This window comes from Carlito syrichta, unplaced genomic scaffold (assembly GCF_000164805.1).
Source record: "Carlito syrichta isolate Samal-C Ts95f unplaced genomic scaffold, Tarsius_syrichta-2.0.1 Scaffold305043, whole genome shotgun sequence".
NCBI classification, from domain to species: domain Eukaryota; kingdom Metazoa; phylum Chordata; class Mammalia; order Primates; family Tarsiidae; genus Carlito; species Carlito syrichta.
Genome location: NW_007249139.1, coordinates 510,597 through 527,555, shown reverse-complemented (window position 1 = coordinate 527,555; position 16,959 = coordinate 510,597). Strand labels below are relative to the sequence as shown.

The 16,959-nt window shown below is 39.4% G+C and overlaps 1 protein-coding gene and 1 pseudogene across 1 annotated transcript in view; both read left to right on the top strand.

Annotated features, from left to right (window-relative positions):
* The window catches only part of SLC26A8 (solute carrier family 26 member 8), a 68,344-nt gene that overhangs the window by 7,658 nt on the left and 43,727 nt on the right, over window positions 1–16,959 (top strand). The window contains exons 2-6 of the mRNA XM_021713946.1: window positions 832–971; window positions 5,305–5,421; window positions 6,861–7,042; window positions 15,592–15,756; window positions 16,462–16,611. Of these exons, the coding sequence (XP_021569621.1) occupies window positions 832–971; window positions 5,305–5,421; window positions 6,861–7,042; window positions 15,592–15,756; window positions 16,462–16,611 (754 nt within the window). The remainder of the gene's footprint in view (window positions 1–831; window positions 972–5,304; window positions 5,422–6,860; window positions 7,043–15,591; window positions 15,757–16,461; window positions 16,612–16,959) is intronic.
* Window positions 11,420–11,653, top strand: LOC110595881 (annotated as a pseudogene).

Here is a 16,959-nt window from a genome sequence, read left to right as displayed (position 1 = left end):
CCTTAGCCTTCCAAGTAGCCGGAATTACAGGCATGCGCTACCACGCCCGGCTAATTTTTTGATTTATTGTAGAGATGAGGTCTTGCCAAGTTGCCCTAACGGGTCACGAACCTGCGGGCTCAGGCAATCCACTCACCTCAGCCTCCCAAAGCGCTGGGATTACAGGCTGAGCCACCAAGCCCGGCTAAAACTGTTTCTTACATGACTAACTTCTTAGGACTTAGTACAGGACTTAGCACAGAACTTCATATTAAACATTTTCTATAAATTTCTACATATCGCAAGGCAAAGTCAGACAGTTCATGTTTGGTGAAATGTTTAGTATATGGAAACAATGTGAATATGTGAACTGCTCCCCTACCCATCAATAACTCATCTCAAACACCATCCTTATCAAGAGAAAACAATAAAAGTCCATTTTTCTGCTGAAAAATGGGTGGGTTTAATTCTTCCCAGGTATCCTAGAAAAACACAGAGATGACTGTATGCTAGACATACACAGTTTAGTTCTTGCCATATACATAGCCTCAGTTCCTAACCTGAGGTAATGTCCCTTTGACAATGTCTGAAGATATTTTTAGCTGTCAGAACTAGGGGAGAGGGTGCTACTGATGTCTCGTGGGTAGAAACCAAGGATGCTGCTAAAGATCCTATGGTGCACGGGACAGCCCCACAACAAAGAATGATTGGGTCTAATACGTCAGATTGTCAGCAGTGCTGACATGACAGTAGTGCTGTAAGGGAAGAAGGGCGGTGCACTTTGCCTTTTCTTGGCTATGTGGGCATTTTCTTTGGAGAACCTAACCAAGTCTCTGCTCTTCTCTCTCACAGCTGCTCATGGTACAAGTTCCTAAGATGCATGTTTACAATCTTTCCCTTCCTAGAATGGATGTGTATGTATCGATTCAGGGATTGGCTTCTAGGAGACTTACTTGCTGGTATAAATGTTGGCCTTGTGCAACTTTCCCAAGGTAAGTAAGATATGAAGCCATTCCATCCAAAGGTAATATATAAGATCTTGTTCATTTGCTCAGAGTATTACTTGTGCTAGATGAACAGGGAAAAAATGTGAATTACATTCACACCGTTACCATTTGTTCCCTTACCTGCCAGATTTCTAACCCATCCAAGATGCTTCTGCCAGATTTCTAACCCATCCAAGAAGACTTAGTTTAGTTTAGATCCCTGTATGTGTTCCAGAGTATTTGTAACACCCATTCTTGGTCATTGTTTCCCTTAACTAGTAATTTCATACTCTTGACTGCAACACATCTCACTTGGCATTGATTTTACTTAGAATGGTGAAGGATAGAAAACATAGCTTGCCAGCATCCTCCAGCAGGTGACAAGCAGTGACTTTGGCAAAGTCACATTTATGTGGCCTTAATTACCTTTGGGATAATAATGCTCATAGTTGTGAGAGTCAAACATAAATATCTTGCTCAAGATATTGAATAACAACTTCACTACTTTACAATAGAGTACCTGACAGCCAGGCACAGTGGTTCATACCTATAATTCCAGCACTTTGAGAGACCAAGACAGGAAGATTGAATTGCTTAAGCCCAGGAAATTGAGACCAGTCTGGGCAACCTAGAGAGAACTTATCGCTACAAAAAAATGAAAATATTAATTGGGCATGGTGGCGTGCGCCTGTAGTCCCAACTACTCAGGAGACTGAAGTGGAAGGATCACCTGAGCCCAAGAGATTGAGGCTGCAGTGGGCCATGATCGTGCCAATGTATTCCAGCCTGAGTGACAGAGTGAGACCCTGACTTAAAGATAAATAAACACAGGAGTAGAATTGCTTAAGAATTGTATACCCTAGTAGTTGAAACTATAAAGAGAAACAAATTATCACAAAAGTAAAAATAGTGAGTACCTCTGTGAGGAGAGATGGAGTTGTGATCAAAGACTTGGGTGGTGATTACATGGGTGTTTGTTTCATAAATCTTTATTAAACTCAACACCTATTTCTATGTGTATGTTACACTTCACAATAAAAATGGAGATTGCTAAATTAATTCCCCTATTACTAAACTAATTACTAAGAAAAGTAATTAAGACAGTGCAATATTGCAGAGATTGACAATTAGGTCAACAGAACTGAAAAAAAGTCGCACATGTGAATCACATGATTTCTATCAGCTATGTCAGTAGAGACAAACTTTTTAATGATAGATGATGTGAAATTATTGGGTCTTTATATAGAAAAAACATTTTAGACCCTTGCCTCACACCATACACAAAATCTATTTCTAGTGGATTAAAGACCTAAACGTAAAAGGTAAAACAATAAAGCTTTGTTGGACTAATATAGGAGAATATCTGCATGATCTTGAGGTTGGAAAAAAATTTTTTCTTTTTCTTTTTCTTTTTTTTTTTTGAGTCAGTGTCTCTGTTGCCCAGGCTGGAGTGGCATGGTCATGGTTCACCACAGCCTCAACGTCCTGGGCTCAGACCATCCTTCCACCTCAGCCTCCTAAGTAGCTGGGACTACAGATATGTGCCACCACTCCTGGCTAATTTTTTTTACTTTTGTTTTTTTGTAGAGATGAGGTCTTGTTATATTGCTTAGACTGGTCTCACAAAAATTTATCTTAAATAAGACACAAAAATCAAAAGGAAAATCCCAAGGAGAAAGATTGCTATATTTGAATTAAGTAAAATTTAAGAACTTTTGTCCATTTAAAGCCACTACAAAAATTAAAAAGCAAATCACAGAATGGGAGAAGATATTTGTAACACATATACATAACAAAGGACTTATTTATTATATATACTCCTACAGATCCATTAAAAACTAGATAAGGGTGCTCTACATAATTAGTAACTAATGAAGTGAAAAATTAAATTGCAATGAATAAATCTGGTAGTATCATATACTAGCATAGATGTGGACGCTGGAAATTGTAATACATTGCTGGTGGGAATATAAATTGTACAACCATTTGGAAAACAGTTTGGCATTATTTTGTAACTCCCCCAGAAGTCGTGAATCAGAGTTTATAATCTTGAAGAACATGTAAATCTGTGTACCAGGAGGCATGCGCAAGGAGATTCATAGCAATATTGTTCATTATAGCCCCAAACTGGAAACAAAGACAGAACACCATGCAACCCTAGAGACAAAAAGCATGGGGAAATAGCCACTTTGGATCCTGATGGCTTTTAGTTCTAGTTTCAGTTTCTTTTTTTGTTTGTTTGTTTTTGAGTTGGAGTCTCACTCTGTCTCCCAGGCTAGAGTGCAGTGGCACACTCATGGCCACCACAGCCTTGATTTGCTGGGCTCAGGCCATTCTTCCAGCTCAGTCTTCTAAGTAGCTGGAACTACAGATACATGCTACCACGTCTGGCTAATTTTTTTGATTTATTGTAGAGACAAGGTCTCGCCAAGTTGCCCAGGCTGGTCTTGACCCCCTGGACTCAGGCAAACCTCTTGCCTTGGCCTCCCAAAGTGCTGGGATTACAGGCTTGAGTCACCATGCCCAGCCTTAATTCCGTCTCTAATGAGGTCCTTTGTACCCTTTGAATAAATTTCCTATTTTGCTTCAGCTAACTTATACGGGTTCTCTTGCTTAGGGAAATAAAATGCAGTGGAGGAACCTATAGATTACAAGAGACTTAACATACATATCAACCATACTTGGGTCCTGATTTAAATACAAAGATTGTAAAACAAAGCATACCATGCAATAGTAAATAATAACTTTTAAAAGATCACCCCAAAATTTACCATACCTCTGACTCAAGGTCTCTCATGAGATTGCAGTCAAACTGTCAGCTATCTCAAGGTTCTACTGAGGCTGGGAGATCTGCTTCCAAGCTCACTCATGCAGCTGTTGATAGACCTGGATTCCTCCCCATGTTGGCCTCTGGATAAGCTACTTGAGCATCTTCATAACACGGCAGCTCACAGGACCAACTACATGTGCAGGGTTCAGTACAAAATGAAAATGCAGGGACACCTTGTTAAAAAATTATTCAGTACTTCAAAACAACAAAGCATTAAACTAAGTGTGGAGCCCTTCTAAGCCCAGGACTCTGTCTTGACTTCATAGGTCACACACCACTGAAGCCAACTCTAGCAGGTGGTGAACTGAATGAGATAGCCAGAAGGCAGCCAAGATGGAAGCCAATCTTTTTGCAACCTCATCTCAGAAGTGACATCCTATTATATTTGTTATAGTCTGTCCCTTAGATGTGAGTTTGCATTTATTGAATTACAGAGAAAAAATACAAAAAAAGAAAAGAAAAGAAGCAAATTGGTAGATCCATTTTACACTGGGGTGGGCGGGAGTTATACAAGGGCAAGAATAGTGATTGGCCATTATGGATTATCTTAGAGACCCTCTATCACAATAATCAATTGTGAATAATGATGGTATTGTAGTTCAATTAAAAGAGCATCATCTTCTAGAAACATATACTGAAATATCTACAGATGAAATGATTTAATGTCTTGGATTTGCTTAAAAAAAATACAGGGTGAGGAAGGAACGGGGGCATAGATTGTCCACAAGTTGACCATTGTTGAAGTGGAAGATGGGTAAATAGTACATAGGAATTCATTATACTCCATTTTTGTTTATGTCTGAAATCTACCATTAAAAAGAGAGCCTTGCTTATCTAAGACAATAAGCCAGCTCACTAAACTCATAACTGAATTTGCACGAGTATACTGGTATGATATAAATTGAGGACAGGTCCTCAAGGAAGGAGGTGCGGGCTTGAAACATCAAAAGGATGACATCATGCACATTAATCCATCTTCTTCAAAATTTCCAAATTCTCATAGTGCTCCTTAGGAAAAAAAAGTAAGTATTGAAGAAGGAGCTGAAGAAAGGGATTGGAGTGATTGACACATGAAAGAGAAACACATACCAACTTTGAGTCAAGTCAATCAAGTGTGATTCTTGCCTTGCTCTGCAGTATTGTCTTCAGCCCTGGAAAATTTCCAGGGCCTTCTTGTGCTACATGAGGGATGGGAATGTGGCTGCTTCTGAGCTGATGGACTCAGAGGTCCTATTACCATGGTATTTGTTTTCCATGTTTAGCATTAAGATGATGCAGTGAAAAGTGTTTCAACCTATGGTATTGAATGAGGTTTAAAAGCGTGGGTCAAAATAGGAAGAGAAGCTAGGAATCAAAGGCGGTCATAGGAAGGTTTATATATCAAGGGATACTATTACCACACTCAGCTATACACATAGATCATTTTTATTTTAAGCATTTTTTACAGTTTTTATCTAAAGTGACCTTTAAAAGCCAAGTTACCTTTTTAAAAATTATTTTGTTTTTCAGGCTTGATGCTTAGTTTGCTAGCAAGGCAACTAATTCCTCCTCTCAACATTGCGTATGCAGCTTTCTGTTCTTCAATAATTTATGCAATTTTTGGATCATGTCATCAAATGTCCATTGGTGAGTTCAGCACTGAAATATACAGGAGGTGGATGAAGTTTCCACTTCAGATGTTTGCTTACTGCTAAAGTCCAACATAAAGCTATCTTTAAGATAGAAAGGAAGGAGGCAGAAGGTGGACATTCTGTCCATGCTGTTCGTGTTCAGATTATAAAATAAATACTCCCAGAGTGTCACCACTAATGTCACCACCAGATAAACAGGCCAGAAAGATGATTTGAAAAGGCAGAAGTACTTTCTTTGGTGAAATTGCCACACACTGGAATCCAGCTTCCTTCAACCCAGAAGATCCCAAAATGATTGTGCCAATACTCCTAGAATATATCCTTCTTTCAACTGGACCCATAATAACCAAACTCCATGGGGCTGACTTATAATACAGCATGCCAGCCAGTCTACAATGAGAAAATGCTATCACAGTAACCAAAACACAGATGTCCACAGGATAAGTATTTTCCTTCCCTGAGCCAAAAGTTCGTCTGATAATTTATCATTAGAAATGACAGTTACAGAGACCAGACTAATTAAAGGTCTTATAATCAGCACATTTACCTCATCTAGGTGAACCTGCATAGAAATCAAATCACAAAATGTCCCAACAAGCTTGGAAGATCATTACCAACATTTACTCAGTGAAGTGACTTTCCTGGGCTCCCCACTGAACAACTGACCAATCGCCCTACATTTATCATTCCGACTGACACACTCTTTCTCCAGATAACATCTATATATTCAAGTTGGTTACCATCCCATCCTTCTAGATGTGAAATGCTATTCTGCTTTTTAAAAGAACAATATCGCATACCTTTACTTTGTGCTGATTTCACATTTGAACACTAAGGAAAGACTTTTACTCTAATATTTCAAGTTCCTTAGGCACCTCACAATTTTTTCCAAATACTGATAATAAGGGCTGTTAGAGCTTTGTTTCTATTATGTAATTTTAAAAGTAAAGATTTACCTCTGCTCCCATATATGTGTATTTCAATATGAGGATTAAATGAAATAATGTTTGAGATAAGTTTAGCTCAGTGCTGTCTTGCACATAGTAATGCCTTCAGAAGTATTGGGTATTATTATTTTTTCCCATTGTTATTGATGAGCTTTTGTTTTCTGATCCTCTCACCACCATCTTATTTTTAACCTTCCCTAAGAGCAGGCACAGCAGCTGAGCTCAAGACCCATGTCCAGCCAATTTCTCTTTGGATCCCACTCAGTACACCCATAATGCAAAGATACTAAATTCCCAGACCACCACCATCAACATTCTGTGAGTTGGTTCTCTCTCCTGTTCTTTCTTGTTTCTCAGTGGTCACTTTCAAATGAGGAAAGTTCTTCAGATGAACAATATGGTATCAGACTATACCTTACTTTTGTCAGTATCTGTCAGTTTCCCTGGACTTGAAACTTTACCTTCTGCCTAACATCTTCTTCCATAGGTCCCTACTTCCTTGTGAGTGCGCTGCTGATCAATGTTCTGCAAGTGAAACCATTCAATGGCGGTCATCTGGTCATGGGAGCATTCGTCAAGTATAACGCTTCTGACCCCTCCTACTATAGTAAATATAGTAACTCCCTGGGCGTAGTGGCAGCCACCACTTTTCTGACTGGGATTATTCAGGTAGGATCTGAGTCCCTGAACCCATGAAAAAGCATTGAATCAAAGATCTATAAATGGACCCTTTCATTAGTTGCTCCTGTGATCTATTGTGATACACCTGGAATGCCAGTGATTTATATTTTGAAAATTTATAGGATGTGTGCATAAGCTGTCTCCTCAGTGAAAAACTTCTCTCTCCTCAGAAATCATCCACCACTGATTTAAGATGAAACACTGAACATTCTCATCAATCCCTCCTCCTCTAAGACAAAGAAAGGTCTAGGGAACTATGGCCCAGAGTTTCACTCCTGATATTGTGCCTTTTTAAAAAGTACTCTTGCTGGGCTCGGTGGCTCAGCCTGTAATCCCGCGCCTTTGGGATGCTAAGGTGAGTGGATTGCCTGAGCCCGCGGGTTCGAGACCCGCAGGGGCAGGCGAGACCTCATCTCTACAATAAATCAAAAAATTAGCCTGGCATGGTAGTGCACGCCTGTAGTTCCAGCTACTTAGAAGGCTGAGGCGGAAGGATTGCTAGAGCCCAGCAGGTCGATGCTGCGGTGGCCAGGAGCGGCCACTGCACTCTAGTCTGGGCAACAGAGTGAGACTCCAACTCAAAAAAATTTTAAAAATTAAAAAAATTAAAAAGTACCCTGTATTCTTTCAATAAAAATAGCCTTGACTGTAGTTCCAGCTACTTGGAAGGTTGAGGCAGAAGAATCACTGGAGCCCAGCAGGTCGAGGCTGTGGTGGCCAGGAGCATGCCACTGCACTCCAGTCTGGGCGACAGAGTGAGACTCCAACTCAAAAAAAAAAAAAAAAAGGAATAGCCTCATAGGCCCACATACAGCACTTTTGGTTAGTAAACTTTATAGTAAGACCTGGAATCCTTTTTCTGCAATGACAAGGACCACAGCTAAAGAACAATAATACAAGTGACTTAGTAAAATCTCAAAACTTATTTTCGCAGTGTCTTTAATTTCCTCTGAGAATCTGCACCTAAAGCTTCACCTACCGAACTAAAATCTCATCTTCCAGCATTATTTATCTTTTTTCTCAACTAACCCACTCTTTAGTTGATGTTCATTAACCTTCCCTAAGTCTGTCTTTCAGCCAGGCGCGGTGGCTCAGCCTATAATCCTAGCACTTTGGGAGGCCAAGGGGAGAGGATTGCCTGAGTCTGGGAATTCAAGACCAGCCCGGGCAACTTGGTGAGACCTCGTCTCTACAATAAATCACAAAACTAGCTGGGCGTGGTGGCATACATCTGTAGTTCCAGTTACTTGGAAGGGTGAGGTGGAAGGATCACCTAAGTCCAGCCAGTCAAGCTGCGGTAGCCGTGAACGTGCCACTGCACTCCAGCTTGGGTGACAAGAATGAGATGCCAACTCAAAAAAAAAATTTAAAAAGACTTTCCTTAGGTAAGGATTTATTGGGGACCTTCAAAGGCAGGATATCATCATGGGAGACTACAGCCCTGATACTCATGAGCTGTACAAATTTCAGTTAAGTATTTTACTTTTGTGGGCCTCAGTTTCCCCACATGTAAAGTGGAATAATATTTAATTTGCAGGGTTCTTATGAGGATTAAGTGAGTAAATGCATGCAAAAGCCCAGAACCTGTCACATAATAAGCATCAATAAGTTATAATTACTGGGCACAGGGAAATGTGCCCAGGTACTTTAACAGAGACGAAAATTTTAAAAATGTGTAGTTCCTATGGTTAAAAAGCTCACTCTTGTGGAATAAGATAAAATACAAGCAATATGTCAGCAACCTATTAATTCTCTAAGTGGTCTTAGACATGCTCTTTCCCTTCCTTCAAGCCTAGGTTTTTTGTATCTGAAAAGGGAGGAGACATTTCATTTCCAGGAAGATGGAATAGATGTACTTTTCCCTATTCCTCCTGTTTAGCACCACTAAAGACCTTGGGCATTATATATAAAAACAAATACAAAAAGACTCTGAAAAATGAAGCAAAGAGGGCAGACTGACTTGGAACTTCAGGACCCGAGGAACAACTTGGTGATGACTTACCTGGACTTTCTTTTTGCCGCCTATACTTCAAACTTACAGTAGAAGAAGCCAGAAACCCAAAATTTCAACAGGCACAGATTTTTAAAATTCCCAACAGAATCCTGCTTTTTACAACCATAGGACCAAGAAAGGTTAGCAAGACTAAAACCTGTTAGACAATAATCACTCTACTCCAATCAAACACTAAGGAAAAGAAAAAGAAAAAAAAAGACCTGATGTCAGCCCCACCCAGGCCAGAAAAGGCCAAGGAACGCAGATTTCCACCTTTGCCCAGCTATAATAAGGTACCTGCCATCACCACCACCCCAGCTAGTGTAGTGTCCAAGAAACCCAAGTAAGCAGTCAAGACTTTCATCCCTGCTGGACATTAATGAGACATTCTTCCTACTCTTTACCCAGGTGATATCAGAGGAGGCCTCGTGAACAGTCAGGTCCATCACCACCACACAGCGGTAATGTGGCTAAGCCCCCCTCTGCCATGATGTCAATGGAGGCTATGTGGAAGGAAATAAAGGCACTCCTGCTTTTCTAGCCAAGGTAGCATCAATGGAGGTCTAGTGGGGAATTAGAATTCTCACTATTGCCCAGCAATAATGAAAATTATCTACTGTTTCTGGTGTCAATGGAGTGGAGACCAAATGGGGAATCTGGACTTCTACCTTTACTCATCAGTGACAAAGTGGCACCATCTCCTTTCCCTGCCACAGCTTTATCAAAAGTAAACTAGCGAAAACAGAAGGTTCAGATAAGGTCCACAGTCTCACAGCAGTACTCAAAATGTCTGGGATTCAATCAGAAGTCACTTGCCATACCAAAATCCAGGAAAATCTCAACTTGAGTGAAAAAAGACAATAAGAAGATAGCAACACTGAGATGACAGAAATATTACAATTATCTGGAAAAAAAACTTTTTTTTGAGTCACAGTCTCACTGTCACCCAGGCTAGGGTTCAGTGGCACCATCACAGCTCACCGCAGCCTCAACCTCCTGGGCTCAGGCAATCCTTCTGCCTCAGCATCCTTAGTAGCTGGGACTACAGGTGCTTGCCACCATACCTGGCTAATTTTTTGACATCTTTATTTTTGTAAAGATGAGGTCTCACTATGTTGCCTAGGCTAGTCTTGAACTCCTGGGCTCAAGCAATCCTTCTGCCTCAGCCTCCCAAAGTTCTGGGATTACAGCTGTGAGACTTGCACTTGGCCTGGAAAAGATTTTAAAGCAGCCATCCTTAAAATTCTTTGGCAAGCAATTATAAACTATGTTTGAAACAAATAAAAAAAATAGAAAGCCTCAGCAAATGAATAGAAGATATAAAGAATTGAATGAAAATTTTAGATCTGAAAAATATATCACCCAAAATTTAAAAATTAAAATGATGGGCTTATTGCTAGAAAGAAAGGGAGAGAGGAAAGAAACAATAAACTGAAAGAAAGAACAATAGAAACTACCCAATCTTAATAGCAAAGAGAAAACAAACTGAAAACAACAACAAACAAACAGAGTCTCAGGGACAAGTGAGACTATAACAAAACAGTTAACATTTGTGTTATAGGCATCTCAGAAAGAGAGGAGAAAGAAGGTGGAGTTGAAGTGCTTACAGAAATAATAACTGAAAACACCACCAATTTGCTAAAATAAATAAACCTATAGATTTAAGAGACTGAGAAAACCCAAATAAGAAAACCCAGAAAAACCCACATTGAGACAAATCATAGCCAAATTTCTGAAAACTAAAGACAAAAGGAAAAATATTCTGAAAGCAGCTAGAGAAACAACATTTTACCTACAGGGGGAAAACAAATCGAAAGACAGCAGATTTCTTATCAGAAAACATGGAGGCCAGAAAAAAAGTGGCACAAAATTTTTCACGTGCTGAAAGAAAAGAACTGTAAATCCAAAATTCTATACCCAGTGAAAATATCCTTCAGGAATGAGGGGAAATTAGGATACTCTCAACTGAAGAAAAACTAAGAGACCTTTTCACCAGTAGACCTACACTGAAAGAATGGCTAAAGCTTCTTTAAACAAAAAGGAAATGATAAAAGAGAAAACCTTGGAATATCAAGAAGGAAGAAAAAAATGGGAAGAGTAAAAACATGGATAAATATGATAGACTTTTCCTGTCATCTCAAGTTTTGAAATTATGTTTGATAGTTGAAGCAAAATTATTACACTGTTTGACGTGGTTCAAAATGTGTTGGGCAGCAGAGCAAGAACTCATCTCTACACAAAAAGTTAATTCAGGACTGAAATAAACAAACAATTCTTTCTGAAAGGCATCAACCCAGCTGGGCCCACCCAGTTCTGTGCCAACAGGCTGCTCCCACCCCAGCTGCAGCCACCTCACTGGACCCAGTGCTACCATGTCCAAGTGATCCAAGTGTAACAAGGAGGTGAACTTCACTGAGTAAGTGACTTCCCTGGGCAAGGACTGGCATTGGCCTTGCCTGAAGTATGAGAAATAAGGGAAGATGCTGGCCTCCAGGAGCCATGCCAAGCATGAAGGCAAGCCCTATTGCAACTATTCCTGCTACTTGCCCATGTTCAGGTCCAAAGGCTTTGGGTGGGGTGGAGCCAAGAGTCACATTTTCAAGTAAAACCAGGTGCTAGAGACGCCATTCCCAGTTGACTGTGGGGGGTCACTGTCCAGGCAGATGCCAGGCCAAAGTCCCAGATACCAAGGGGTTCCTTGTAGTCCCTCATACTCTCAATGAACAAATGGAAGACCAAAAAAAATCCAATAACAACAACAACAACAAAACCAAACAAAATTTCTATTATAAACAGACACAGGAGAGGTAAGGTTTATACACTTTGCTCAAGCTGTAAAAAGTCAACCCCTACACTGTTATAAGTTTTGTATATAATGTAATATCTACGGCAACCACTAAAATATTCTTCAAAGATTTTTCAAGAACATGATAGATAAATCAAAATGGAATTCTAAAAAATATTCAGTAACTCACAAGAAGGAAAAAGAAAAAGACAAATGAAAAACAGGGAGAACAAAGAGAAAAATGTCAGATTTAAGTCCTAATGTATCAATATTTACATTAAAGATAAATATTGGTATATTAAAAATATGCTGTATATAAGAAATTAGCACTCAATATAGTGATATGGACAAGTTACAAGTAAACAATAGAAAAATATATCATGCAAACCTTAATCAAAGGAAAGCAGGGAATGACTATATTAATAATGGATAAAGTAGACTTCAGAGTCAAGAAAATTGCCAGAGGCAGAGAGGAATGTTATATAATGATACAATGACCAATTTACCTTCTCACCAGAAAAAGAGGGGAAAAAAATGATGTGAGGTAATGGAATGTGTTAATTAACTTGATTGTAGTAATCATTTATATGTATATTTATATCAAGTCATCATGTACACATATACAGTTTTGTCAAGTACACCTCAAAAAAGTTGAAAAAAGGAACCAATCTCCCAAAAAGACATCGCAATCCTAAATACGTATGCATCAAATAACAGAGCTGCAAAATCTGTAAAGCAAAATCTGATAAAATTGAAAGGAAAATAAACAAATCCACAATTTTATTGGAGACGTCAACATTCCTCTCTGAACAGTTGACAGAACAACTAAACAGAAAATCAGGAAGTATATAATAGAACTCAACAATACTGTCAATTAACAAGATTTAAAAGACATTTACAAAACATTTCATCCAGTAACAGCAGAATACACATTCTTTTTAAGGACCCACAGAACATGTACCAAGATAAATCATATTCTAGACCATAAAATAAAACTCAATAAATTTTAAAAAATCCAAATCAAACAGAGAAGGTAAAATCAAACTAGAACTCAATAACAAAAAGTTGGATTGGGTGTGGTGGCTCATGCCTATAATCTCAGCAGTTTGGGAGACTGACAGAGGCAGATTGGTTGAGCCCAGGAGTTCAAGACCAGCCTGGGCAACATAGCGAAGCCTTGTCTCTACAAAAAACCAAAAAATTAGCTGGACATGTTGACACATGTCTGTAGTTCCAGCTACTCAGGATGCTGAGGTGGAAGGTTCACCTGAGCCCAGAAGGTCAAGGCTGCTGTGAGCCGTGATCATTGTGATCATGCCACTGCACTCCAGCCTATGTGACAGAGTGAGACCCTAACTCCAAAAAGAGAAAAAAAGAAAGAAAAATTCCTAAGCACTTAGAAACTAAACAGCATGCTTCTAAATAATCCATGGTGCAAAGAGAAAGGCTCAAGAGAAATTTTTAAAATACAGCAAAGGGATTGAAAATGAAAATAAAACATATCAAAATTTGTGGGACACAGCTAAATCAGTGCTGAGGGGGAAATTTATGCCACTAAAATGCATACAGTAGGAGAAAGGGGGAAAAGAATCTCAAATTAAGAATCCAAGCCCAGCTTCAAGAACCTAGAAAAAGAGGAGCAAATGCAACACAAAACAAATAGAAGGAAATAATAAAGACTAAACGTTAATGAAATTGGAAATAGAAAAGTTTATATAACAGATGATTCGTGTATGTAGCATTTTGAAGTGACAATATTATAGGAATGGAGAAAGGGAAATAGGAGTAATAGGAGGGATGTTCCATCACCATAACCTTATGGTGTTGGAGCCATTTTGACTGTATCAATATTAATATCTTGGTTGAGATTATTACACTAAGATGCTGCAAGATTGGGAGAGCTGGGTAAAGGGCTATAGGATCTCTCTGTATTGTTTCTTACAGCTACATGTCAATCTATAATGATCTAAAATAAAAAGTTTAACTTAAAAAGACAAGTAGGAAACTAGATCATAACAATAGCTAATATCTACTGCTATGTGTTATCACTGTTCTAAATAATACTTTACATGTATTACCTCATTTGATCCTCACAACAACCCTTGTTATGAGGGTAAGGATTACTACAGTTCTTATTCTAATGAAATCAGGCTATGCCAGTTTTCTTAACCTACCCTCTTAAGGGGATTGGAACTCACCCTCTAATTATCAGCTTTCTTGTTTTGTTTTATTTATAAAAGATGAACATCTCGACAGTAAAGAGATGCATAAATTATAAAATGTCCCCAACCTCTAGTTGATACCAGCAGGTTACCAAACTGGGATTCAGTTTCAAGGTTGACTGCCTGTAGAATCTGTGCTCTAGATAATCTTAAAGTACAAAATAATATTCATAAAAGCAAAGAGTTTAATGACAAAAGAACATGCATGAAGTAAGAGAATAACTTTTAATTGCATTGGGGTTGTCTGGGCAGGAAACAACTTATTGAGCCCTTTATTTAATTCATTCAATAGTTAGTACTGGCTTTCTGTAAGAATGACAGGTTTGATCTCACAGGCCATCTCTGACTGATTAACAATGGCTGCCTCGAATATTATGTTAACACTGAATCTGATGCCACATCACAGTGGGCAACAAAGAGTTCTATGGGAATTGTTGATATTTGCCATTTACAAAGTGAAAAGAAAGGATGGAGTAAAGAATGAATAATATATTTGCATCTTTCACTATTTTCTGATTGGTACTTGGTGTCTTAAGTGTGTTATGAAATTTAATCCATATAAAACACTGTGTATTGAGTATTATTCACATTTTACAGAGGAGGAAACTGAGGCTCAGAGAGTTAGTTAACTTGTCCACACTTACCATTAAATAGCAGAGCTGGGACAGAAACCAGATTCTGTAGCCTCAGGAACCACACTCTTTTCACTATATCTTTTTTTTTTTTTTTTTTGAGTTAGCGTCTCACTCTGTCGCCCAGGCTGGAGTGCAGTGGCACACTCACTCAACCTGCTGGGCTCTGGCAATCCTTCTGCTTCAGCCTTCCAAGTAGCCAGAACTACAGGCAAGTGCTACCACACCTAGATAATTTTTTATTTATTGTAGAGACAAGGTCTTGACCAAAAAAAAGTTGTCTGGGCTGGTCTTGAAACCACGGGCTCAGGCAATTCACTTGCCTCATTTTTGTCTTCAGGACATACATAATCCCGAAGACACAAATAAATTCAGTTTAATCATTCTTAGTAAAGATAAGAGTCAATGGCAATGAAATTCGAGATGGGTTCTAGTTTTCTGAAATTCTCTTTTCTTCTGAGAAAACCCGCATTCCTCATGGGAATGTCAACATCTCTTGGAATGGGCTACCAAAGCTTCCAATGAGAGAGCCTTTAAAAAGGCAAAGGCTTGCTCTGATCACCTTGTCACTGTTCTCCCCATGTCAGTCTAGATGGCAGTAGATTCTGGGGCCAGAACCTAAGCAGGTGACAGTGCTCACAAAGGAAGGAGGCAAAGGTGTGGGCTAGTGCTTGATGGGAGCCTCTGGTCAACACACAAGGACCCACCTTATCTCACCAACTAATGTTCACTGGGGAAAGAGAGACACAAGAGTTATCAAAGGACCCTACCTGAATTTTTTTGTGGGAAACGCTTCTTGCTGAGGAGGGGCTGTGGGACCCCTGGAGAGCACCCTTGGTGCCATTGCTGGTTTGAAGACACTCTGCCCCACTCTGGATTCCTTTTCTATCTGAACCCCCCTGCAGCTATCAATGAGTATATTGGGTTTTGGCTTCTTTGCCACTTACCTTACGGATGCTACGGTCAGTGCGTACCTGGCTGCTGTGGCACTGCACATCATGCTGTCCCAGGTGACCTGCATCTTCGGGATTATGATCAGTTTCCACGCTGGTCCCATCGCCTTCTTCTTTGTGAGTAATTTCAGCCCTCATTCAGAGTTACAAATGGCCCTTCCCTTGCCTCCAAATGGAAGTGGAGCCCTGTAGAGAGACTCCTGCCCATTCTGAAAGGAGCAGCTAAGTCGAGAGGGTCCCAGAAGTAATTTCACTTCTAGTAGATTTAAGGTCTTGGTGAATTGCAGATGCTGGTTAGATCATGTTCTCAGTTGCATTAACCATTTCAGCCCAGCCTTGTAAATTATGTTTTACAGTAAAATTTGGCCTTTAAGATACTGTATTTATCATAATTCTTCCTGTTACATACCTCGTTACAGACATATATCGTAAAACAAATAAAGGATCTAAAATACTAAGTAGTCCCTGAATACAAGAATAGGGTAAGAGCTAAGCTAAAGAACATGTATGATCTGGGAAAATTAATAATGATAAGCTAATAAACAGAACCCCATTATGCTGAACCATGTAAAGTATATTGTCTCTTTATTGAACTTTTAAAAAAATATCTCTTTTTCAACTTAAAAATAACCCCCAATGTCCCCCCACCCCATGGCTTGCCCTCACTGTTCTAGTAATATGCATAAAGACCCTTGTGCCCAGCAACTCTATCCAGGGACTTCTTTTTTTAACTAATCTACCAATCTAGAAAGAGTGCCATTGTCTAGATTTAGGCAATTATGATATCCCTTGCTAAGCCTCTTTAATTTTGTTTGCTTTCAGGACATAATTAATTACTGCATAGCTCTTCCAAAAGCTAATTCCACCAGCATTCTACTATTTCTAACCACTGCTGTTGCTATGAGAACCAACAAATGTGTCCGAATTTTCTTCAGACAGTATCCCATCGAGTTTCCCATAGAATTATTTCTGGTAGGTGCTTTTGATGCCCCAAATTCATGGTTTAGACAATTTTAGAATTCTAAAAAATGTATTTTGATATGTGTCAAAGTTGAATACATTAAGTTTTAAATATATGCTTATATTTGTAAAACATGCTTATTCTCTTTTTTTTTTTTTGAGTTGGAGTCTCATTCTGTCGCCCAGACTGGAGTGCAGTGGCCACTCCCAGCCACCGCAGCCTCGACATGCTGGGCTCCGGTGATCCTTCCGCCTCAGCCTTCCGAGTAGCCGGAATTACAGGCATGTGTTATCACGCCCGGCTGATTTTTTGATTTATTGTAGAGATGAGGTCTCGCTGCCCAGGCGGGTCTCGAACCC